General features: G+C 42.3%; 1 protein-coding gene across 1 annotated transcript; it reads right to left on the bottom strand.

Annotated features, from left to right (window-relative positions):
* Nucleotides 1-3,876: 3,876 nt before the first annotated feature.
* Nucleotides 3,877-5,751, bottom strand: LOC5566818. The gene is made up of 2 exons (XM_001651175.2): nucleotides 5,172-5,751; nucleotides 3,877-5,111 (listed from the first exon to the last, which is right to left on the bottom strand). The coding sequence occupies exons 1-2, from the start codon at nucleotides 5,749-5,751 to the stop codon at nucleotides 3,877-3,879; spliced, it is 1,815 nt and encodes a 604-aa protein (XP_001651225.2).
* Nucleotides 5,752-10,294: the final 4,543 nt, after the last annotated feature.

The following is a 10,294-nucleotide window of genomic DNA, read 5'->3' as shown; positions in this document are numbered from 1 at the left end:
GACTGTCGCAGATATGATGAATCTCGTTGACGGAATCCAGTACGATTTTTAGTAGCGTTCGTTGCTCATCCTTGTCGCCGTTAAAGAAATCACGAATCTGTTGAGAGGGAATAAGATGTTTTCTTGGAATTCCATCTATACTGAATTGAAACTTACCTTTGAAAGCAAATTGAACTAGATCTGATGATTTATTCTGATTGTTTATTGTTTATCTGTCCGTTTGAGATCTCAATTTATATTTCTAAATAATCATTTTCTCAATTTTATTCTGTGGTTTAGCATTTTAATCAATTATTTACCTTTGATAAGTTTTCAAATGTATAATCCCAAATATCTCGTACAGACGCTACGTATCCCTTCTTCTCTACTGCCATTTGAACTATTCACCGTCTACTTATCTGGAGAAATTAAATGCGAAGCTAATACCATGTATATGCTTGCAGCAAATTACTTCTGTATAAAGCCAATATCTTTAACGTCAAGCTTATTAAATCCGAATAGTCCGAATAATGATGACTATAGGAATGCATTTGGAATGTATGTGTAGCACAGAGAGTGAAAGGTATATGAAATTTCTGATAATTTAAACTGTTCAATTTATTTCAGTGCATGTACCGGATTCGGTTTGATACACTGGTACAGAGACGAAGCGCGTTTGCGGTTCAACACAAGTTGCAAGGTTCAAACCAAAGTTGTACATCGGTTCGGTTCATGGGAAGTAGACTGGCCCAGCTCAGTATGGGAGAAAAATAAAGATGTATAATTCTACGGGGCACCCCCCAGGATTATTCCTTAGGGTTAGAGGATGATTTCCTGAAAGTTTCGGCTCATTTGGTCGTTCCATGAGCTGGCGCAATTGAATTGAAATTTATGTGGGATTTACAGCTCAAACATACTGGAATCAGTACATCATCTACTGTTTGGTTCAGAAAAATTGTTGATTAAGTTCAATTGAACCCAGAATGTCAGAAACACTTCTTGATACCATACCGAACAATATTGTAGAAGGTTGTATCATGATTAAAATTGAGAAAGTTGGTGTTTTAACTATCTGAAATAGATTTGCAATACTGCTTTGTGTTTCTTCAACATAGCATGATGGTAGCCACTAAGCGCATCATAGCCACCTATGATGCTGGGCGAGCTGACAAGGCGCTTGCATTTATGTGATTGTATGGGAGTGCTGATCCATGCCTAACTTTAAACAACTAAAAGCTTAATGAAAATTAGCTTAAATCCAAATACAACCTTCTGCAACTATGTTAATTAGGGTACCAACTAGTGAATTTGTCATTCTGAGCTCAATTGAACACGATCAACTAGTATACGAAACGAAAAAGTGACGTACGGTCAATTATCAATATATTTAGAACGAATATCCCATACAAAATTTGAAATGATTGCGCCAGCTGGTGGAGAAACCAATTGAATTGAAATTTTGACAGAGCATTTTTCTTACCCTAAGGCACATATGTAAGGGGTGCCCCTTTGAGTTTTACAACATTTTTGTTTTAGGGCCAGTCTAATGGGAAGACTGCAAACAACATATATCTACTACAGAGGCCTTCCTAAGCCTAAGGTAACTAAGCGGCTCAAAGCCATGACTTCTGGGTTTGATTCCCGGTCGGTCCTGGATTGTGCTACTTTTCCCCGAACACGAGTTCCCCGAATGGCCCGTTTCCCCGGAAAGTGTCGCAGTTCAAAAAGGAACAAGAATCGTTTTCAGTGAGCTATAAAGAACGACGAGCAATCAAAAGAAGGGGATATTTGGTAATTCTCGACTAAACCTCGACCAGAAATGTGTTGAGTTATGGCAATTATAAATGCCAAAATTTTGTTTTGGGGGATAGCCGGAGAAACGACATTCGTGGAAAAGTAGCTCAACCCGGTCCTGGATCTTTTCGTAACAGTAATTTCCTTTACTTGCCATACGATACACTAATGCAACATTGGCAAAGAATGCTTTTAGTAGATAATTGTGGAAGAATAAGAACACTAAACTAAGAAGCAGGCTCTGTTCCAGTGAGGACGTCAATGCCAAAAAGAAGAAAAAGTAGGCGCCCTTGGAGAAATGTCTGGTTGGATCATCTGAAGAATCTACAGTCGACTCTCGACGTTCTACATCTTACGATATGTCAATTATTTTTTCGATCTTTTCATTCTGCATACATTTTTACTCTCAACATCTCGATATCCTACTTATCTTGATATATCCCTATCTCGATGTAATTTTTTTTTCATTTACGATTTTCTCTCCATATGTCTATAAACCCATTAACCTATTAAGGTTACTAGACTAGATTTTATGAGATTCTTTGAAGTTTCTCTGTTTCCCTGGTGACGGAGTGATTTTCGATCTAGTATTCATCAAAAATTTGTTCTATGTCTCGATCTCTCCCTATCTCGATAGTCCCTTCGATAGCGATATATGGAGGGTATTACAATACTTGGAGTATTTCCTGAAAGAATTTTGAAAATGTTAAGGCAATTTTAAAATTTCGAAAAAAATTTCTTGAAGTACTAAGAACTTCTGGAAATTTCACGGCGAGCTTGCTGGAGAACTTCTGCAGATAAATTTTCAGTAATCACTGGAGTAGATCCTGTAATAATCCTGGAACCTGGTGGCCTGGAAGAATTCCATTTTTTTCTTGGGTGAATTATTTAAGAATTGCTTGAGAATTTCCTATCACTATAGAAAGAATTCCTTTAGAAATGGAGTAAACAATACCTGGAATGACTATTTCCCAACTTATTTATAATATCCATAAAGAAATACCTGATTAAAATCCAAAAGGAATTCTAGAAGGTTTACCATGGTTAACCACTTGTGAAATTTATTACTAATATATTTATTAATAGTCTAATGGAGTACAATGTTGGACGCTTGATATAATCTTGGAGTGTTCCCTAACGGAATCTTCGAAGAAACCTACGCAAAAATCCTTTAAGGTCTAACTGGTTTTAAAAATATATTTCTGAAATACCTGTTTCTTGTTGTAGGGGCCTTCCTTAGCCGAGTGGTTGAAGTCCGCGTCTACAAAGCAAAGCCATGCTGAAGATGTCTACGAATGCGTAAATGGCAACCTTGGCAAAGAAAGCTCTCAGTTAATAACTGTGGAAGTGCTCATAAGAACACTAAGCTGAAAAGCAGGCTCTGTCCCAGTGGGGACGTTAATGCCAAGAAGATGACCTGTTTCTTGAAAGTCCCATGGGGCCATTCATGGAGGATTCCTCTTAGAAATTCTGGGAAACACGCACGAAACGTAAGAGATTAAGTTATGCATCTCTTACATGAAACCGATGATATCTAAGGTTATTCGGAGTGTGGATAAGTTCGCTTCCTCACGGTCACAGTAAACCCTGGAAACACCAGGTCTTGCGAAGATACTCCCACGAAGACTCCCACGAAGGACTATGGCCTGCTTGCATTAAATAACCATGGGATCATAGTGAGGGCTAGTCCAGAGAAGATGGATAGTGGTCCTAACGGGCTTCCATAAGATATAATGAGGAGAGTGTGGAGCTTCAGGATACAGGATGCATCAAACTGCATACAAGATGAAGTCTCGGGGCTAACCCGGGACATGAATTAGAACCGGATAAACTTTCCCAAAAGGACTGATTATAGGGACATAAAATGTCAAAAAGTAGAAGACTGTGTTTCGAAATCTTAAAAAAAAAAATCAAGGGATGATGTTATATTGAGTTAAGCAACTATTTCATGGAACAGGGCTAACATAATCAAAACTGCTTGAGTCACCACAAGCCTCAATCAAAATGAAATTTTGCTTTAAATCTGTCAACGTGATTAGTCTTGTCCACCACAAATAACTCTAGTTATACTAAAACCTCGATCAAACCTAAAAGTTTATTGATCTAAATTCTGCCATTCAAAACCCCCAACAATCGTGGAGTTCCCTGCTTGACCCTTCGGCGTCTACGCTTCAAGGCCGACATCGTCGATATTCTGTAATACACTAGTTCAATCAGGAAGATAACCCCACTCAGAATCAACCCGATTGCCAGGAGATAGAACGGAAACTGCATATCAATCAGGGTCAAAATCTTAAAACTCTCCTCATGGGAGCTCCGAATCTGCTCCCAGTCCCGGATCGTCACGTTGAAGTTCATCACATCGATCCAGTGGTTGATCAGGCCGCCGTTCAACATCTGAAGAATGAGCACGTTGATGCCCTCCAGCAGTACCGAATGACGCGGAACGACGTACGCCAGGTTGTACAACCGTGGACACTCCGGAACCATGAACAGCTGCTTGGTGGATATGAATACGGCATTGTCAAGGGAGAGAGTGGTTCTACGAGTGACGGTGGCAATCTTCGTCGAATGGGACACCAATTCCATCATAGATGTCTTTATCGGATTGTAGACCATCTTACTTCGCAGCGAATCCATCATCGGGCTGTAGTTGGCCGGGAAGACGTCATCCGTGAAGCCTTTGTACTTGACGGGGATTTGCACACCGGATTCGTCCAACCGTTGAAGGCTGTCGATGTCCTTGTAGTAAACTGGATTCAAGAACACCGACGACAAACTGGACTGGAACATGGACACGAAAATCAAGCTCACCATGATAATTCCGAAAAGCATTAGGCGTTCGGTGCCGGATCGAGTGAATCGCTGATAGGGACCACTCACCAGCAGAATGTACGTATCGACGCATATCTGAACCATTTTGCGGTACAACGGAGCATCCCGTATGTCATTGGACAGGTTGAACAGGTAGGCCAACCGACTTTTTTGATTCCACCGCACGCCGGTTCTGGACTTTGCCTGGATACCGGCCCGAATGATGACCCACGTGATCGAGAAAAAGATCCCCGTCAGGAAGAGTAATGTCCACAAATCCGCCGGGAAGATGGTGATCGGGAGTAGGTACTCCGGCACACGGCTGGCCTTCTTCACCAAACAGCAAAGCTCGTCGGTATAGATTCCGGTGGTGAACTCGACGTCCCGACTGAAGTAGTCCTTGATGAAGAAACCGACGAAGGTGGTATCGCTTTCCCGTCGGGCCAGTCGTCCGATGACACCGTTGAAGCTTCCGTTCGGCAGTTTGAACCCGAAGCCGTCCTTGTCCGGCGGTAGGTAACTGGCTGAAATGGGAGGATATTTCTGTGATAGAGTTTATAAGACACTTCGGGATTGCTACGTACGTGTGAAGTTCATCGCCTCAGTGAATGCTCGACCCGCCTCGATGTCCGCCCCGATGAATTCCACGACCTTGCCCTGTTTATCCAGGATGGTGTCCGAGTACGTTGATCGGAACACGTCGATTTTGATAGGATACCCATTGAAGTCACCCTGAGGAATCCTTGGGATATCTGCAGGGCTGATCAGCTCCTTCATCACTCCGTATTTCCTTATTCCATTTGTCATGAAGGGATCGTAAGTGAAAATCTTCTCATCTAATAGGAAGAAAATTTTGAACACTCCTTCCCGTGTCCAAACCGAACTCATGAATTCCTTCAACTTCTCCATTTCGAAGGCACTACCCTCGCTTAAAACGAACAAATACGTCGCGTAGGGATCCAGTAGGCACCTCATCGAAAGCTCGAAGGCTATCCACCTTACAAACACCATATAACCGAAATCGTGATTCTGATCCCATATCCGCGCAAACGATTCGTACGATCGATCCCACTCGATGAACCTCCACTCGTCCTCATACTCTCGATCGATCACGTCCAGCAGTTCGGCTTCCAGCTCGGCTGCTTCGTCATCGCCTTCCTCCATTTCGATAATGGCGGACAGCAGCGATCGATCGCTGTCGCAACCCTCCTGTTCATCTCTGGGGATCACTTCTCGATACAGGCGAATCGATTTGCCTCCGAGGATCGGAGGTGAGTCGACGGATCCGCGATGGATCAGAACATCGAGAAGCTCCTACGGATTGGCTTCATTCGAGCCGGGATCGCCCAGTACTACGTCGACCCGTTCGATTCCATCGAAGATGGCTTTGATGTGCGATTGGACGACCTGATTGGTCAGCCAGCTCGGTACGTCTTCGTCAGATCCAACGTGTTTCGGGTTGACGATCAGGTTCAGCCAAACTGGTAGAATGAGTGAACAGAAAAGCATATCGGATGTGCGGAACGGTTACAAGATTGGAATAGAATTCCGGATCTGTATGTCTCTGGGTTGGATTTTTATACGCGTCTCAAACTGGTTTATTAATGAGCGCAAATACGGGCATGAATTGAGAATAATATATCGTCAATGAACGGTGAATAATAAATAGGGCCGAATTATTCGGTCGTTTATCAATCAATGCTGTTTGCAGCATGACACCGGAGGACCAGAGGAGACGTTTCTCTAGTTCCTCCGCTCGGAGGGTATTTGCAAGCCAGCACCAACGTCTAGTATGGCCATAAATTCTGAGAAAATTTCGTGTCATTTGTTTGATGTCGGATTAATTGGATGGGAAAATTCGTTTCCGAGAATTTCGGCTGCGAATTAGAAACTGAATTAGTGACCTGTGGTGTGGCATGGTCGATTCTTTTCTGCTGAATCATCGTAGTATGCTGCGGTCTGTTGTCGACGTGAACTGGTTATTTCCGATTACATATTTCGGCTTCTTTCTTCGGGATTCATCACAACATCGAAGGTGATTATGAAGATACAAAGGAGGCCATCTAATCCTCAATGATTTAAAGAAAACAGTTCGTTATTTTTTTGCGATTTTTCATCGTAATTGGCTGTTTTTTATTACGCAAATCTGTCCTCAAATGACCTCAATTCCTGGACTGAATTAGACAGTGTCGTAAGAGTTATTACTCACCTGGTTTCAGTTGCGTAATGACTCATTACACAACGTTTCTTAATAACGCAACTGTTTTGAGTTATGTAATGAATCATTATCCAACAATTCTGAATTTGCAAAATAATAATGAACACATCTCGAGTTTCGAATAGAAAAAAAATGTACGCAACTCGTTGCAGAACCAGATTTTTTTTTAAAGACTCGTCGTAATTGGCTTGTTTAGGGGTATCCTGTTTTTTACACATTCGGTTTCTACGTTAACAACTGATCCAGAATCCAAAGTTTCATAACTTTTCGTGCCCTGGAACTATTTTTAAAAGACGTTTGAATTTAGTATGGAAATCGCGTTTGAATCACCCCTCGGCAAATTTTACTTCGGTACGAGTAGAAATCCTTTATAAGTGTAGTGAAACAACCCTAAGTCTGCCTACTATGATCTTACTACTGTTGGAATATAGGTAGTGTCGCACCTCAGGTAGAAGAATCGTCGGTTGAGAAGCATGCGTCGTCGTAGGTAAAAGTGTGGAAGATTTGTTGTGAGGTATAATATTTGTGTAGGATGTTGAATTGTAAAAATAGATACCTGGTTTGAATAAAGAGAGTTGCAGCTGCTGATTGAGGTATCAGTCAGTTAGCTGCCCAGTTGAAGGAAACATCTACTGTATTGTATTTCTTTATGATTTGCAATCGGATGTGGACGGGCTAGCCTCGCTAGGATCTGCGTGGTCTTAGCGGACTAGCTCTTCAACAGGTTATGGGCCCATGTTCTTACAGCATGTATCGTTCTGGAGGAGGATTGGCCGCATAAGCCGCGTGGCGCAGAACGGGATCCTCAGGCTGGATGGATTGGCCGCAACGGAGGACGGAATCTATCGGGAACGTAGGCGATACAGGACACTGGATGGCAGCTGGCTGGTCAAAGGAGCTTGTTGACAGGATCGAAGTCAGGAGGAGCTCTGATGGAGGACGGAGCATGTACGATGTTCGGAACGAGGAGGAGTTTCGAGACAGGAGGAGACGATCGGGAGTCGAGGTTGCGACCCTAAGGAGGAGTGTTGGAATATAGGTAGTGTCGCACCTCAGGTAGAAGAATCGTCGGTTGAGAAGCATGCGTCGTCGTAGGTAAAAGTGTGGAAGATTTGTTGTGAGGTATAATATTTGTGTAGGATGTTGAATTGTAAAAATAGATACCTGGTTTGAATAAAGAGAGTTGCAGCTGCTGATTGAGGTATCAGTCAGTTAGCTGCCCAGTTGAAGGAAACATCTACTGTATTGTATTTCTTTATGATTTGCAATCGGGTGTTGACTGGGCAGCTAACTGACTGATACCTCAATCAGCAGCTGCAACTCTCTTTATTCAAACCAGGTATCTATTTTTACAATTCAACATCCTACACAAATATTATACCTCACAACAAATCTTCCACACTTTTACCTACGACGACGCATGCTTCTCAACCGACGATTCTTCTACCTGAGGTGCGACACTACCTATATTCCAACACTCCTCCTTAGGGTCGCAACCTCGACTCCCGATCGTCTCCTCCTGTCTCGAAACTCCTCCTCGTTCCGAACATCGTACATGCTCCGTCCTCCATCAGAGCTCCTCCTGACTTCGATCCTGTCAACAAGCTCCTTTGACCAGCCAGCTGCCATCCAGTGTCCTGTATCGCCTACGTTCCCGATAGATTCCGTCCTCCGTTGCGGCCAATCCATCCAGCCTGAGGATCCCGTTCTGCGCCACGCGGCTTATGCGGCCAATCCTCCTCCAGAACGATACATGCTGTAAGAACACGTTCCTGGGCCCATAACCTGTTAAAGAGCTAGCCTCGCTAGGATCTGCGTGGTCTTAGCGGACTAGCTCTTTAACAGGTTATGGGCCCAGGAACGTGTTCTTACAGCATGTATCGTTCTGGAGGAGGATTGGCCGCATAAGCCGCGTGGCGCAGAACGGGATCCTCAGGCTGGATGGATTGGCCGCAACGGAGGACGGAATCTATCGGGAACGTAGGCGATACAGGACACTGGATGGCAGCTGGCTGGTCAAAGGAGCTTGTTGACAGGATCGAAGTCAGGAGGAGCTCTGATGGAGGACGGAGCATGTACGATGTTCGGAACGAGGAGGAGTTTCGAGACAGGAGGAGACGATCGGGAGTCGAGGTTGCGACCCTAAGGAGGAGTGTTGGAATATAGGTAGTGTCGCACCTCAGGTAGAAGAATCGTCGGTTGAGAAGCATGCGTCGTCGTAGGTAAAAGTGTGGAAGATTTGTTGTGAGGTATAATATTTGTGTAGGATGTTGAATTGTAAAAATAGATACCTGGTTTGAATAAAGAGAGTTGCAGCTGCTGATTGAGGTATCAGTCAGTTAGCTGCCCAGTTGAAGGAAACATCTACTGTATTGTATTTCTTTATGATTTGCAATCGGATGTGGACGGGCTAGCCTCGCTAGGATCTGCGTGGTCTTAGCGGACTAGCTCTTCAACAACTACATCTCGGGCATCCTGACACTATCGATGTCCTCATCGATATCACTGTTGTCAGATATGTAATCACTCATCCATTTCCTCATATTTTGAGGAGAGCAAACCGAATTGAATGGGATATTTGCTATTTGAAATCCATCTAAATCAGTTACAACGTACCTATCGTTCGGCAAAACTTTATGAATTTTATACGGACCTTTATATTTAGGAGCTAATTTATGTGTTTCGCCAGTTTTCAGAACTATGAAATCACCCTCTGTATATACTGTGCTCTTTTTTCGTTTCTTATCTGCATTTCTTTTGTTACAAAGTTGACTTCTAATATTATGTCTTTGAGCATTTTCTCGGATATCTGTCAAACTCGTTAAACTAGTTGACATCTGCCTATTTGCAATAAAATTCGAAATATTATGACTTTCACAGTCCAAATTATTCTGTTGCACACCAAATAATAACACGCTAGAATAATTACCTATTGACCTATTAAAAGTATTATTAAATATAAATTCCAATTTTGATAACAATTCATTCCACGGTTTAGCTGTTTCATTGCACATTTTTGCAAGCATAGGAGTTAAAGTTTTATTTACACGCTCAACTTGACCGTTAGCTTCAGGAGTATACGCAGCAGTTTTAATGTGTTCGATTTGATTGATGGTAGTAAAATCTTTGAATTTTTGTGAAGTAAAACAAGTACCTCTATCTGTGATAATTCTGTTAGGTTTACTGTAAAAGTTCATGTAATTTGTCAAATGGCGAATAGTTTCATCTGAGCTTGCTGATTTTGATGGAAAAAATTTCGTAAACTTTGTGAACCCATCTATACTTACCAAAATATATTTTGCTCTATTTGAAGAAGATAATTGTATTGGTCCATAATAGTCTAAATGAACAGTTTCGAACGGTTTATTTCCTTTATCAATAATATTGACAAACCCTTCTTTTCTCCCAGTAGGGCTGTAAAAAATACATGTCAGACAATTGTTTATATAATTGTTCACCATTTTTTTTCATGCTACTAAACCAAAATTG

This window comes from Aedes aegypti, chromosome 1 (assembly GCF_002204515.2).
Source record: "Aedes aegypti strain LVP_AGWG chromosome 1, AaegL5.0 Primary Assembly, whole genome shotgun sequence".
Taxonomy (NCBI): Eukaryota; Metazoa; Arthropoda; class Insecta; order Diptera; family Culicidae; genus Aedes; species Aedes aegypti.
Note: the sequence above shows the minus strand (reverse complement) of the source record. Positions and strands in the feature narration are given on the sequence as shown.

What these genes read in the sequence shown, in the direction of transcription:
- LOC5566818 (XM_001651175.2), bottom strand. Translation starts at nt 5,751, where the DNA reads ATGGAGGAAGGCGATGACGAAGCAGCCGAGCTGGAAGCCGAACTGCTG. An exon ending in TGAGGCGATGAACTTCACAC is followed by an intron (nt 5,112 to 5,171) that starts GTACGTAGCAAT and finishes CTCCCATTTCAG; the next exon opens with CCAGTTACCTACCGCCGGAC.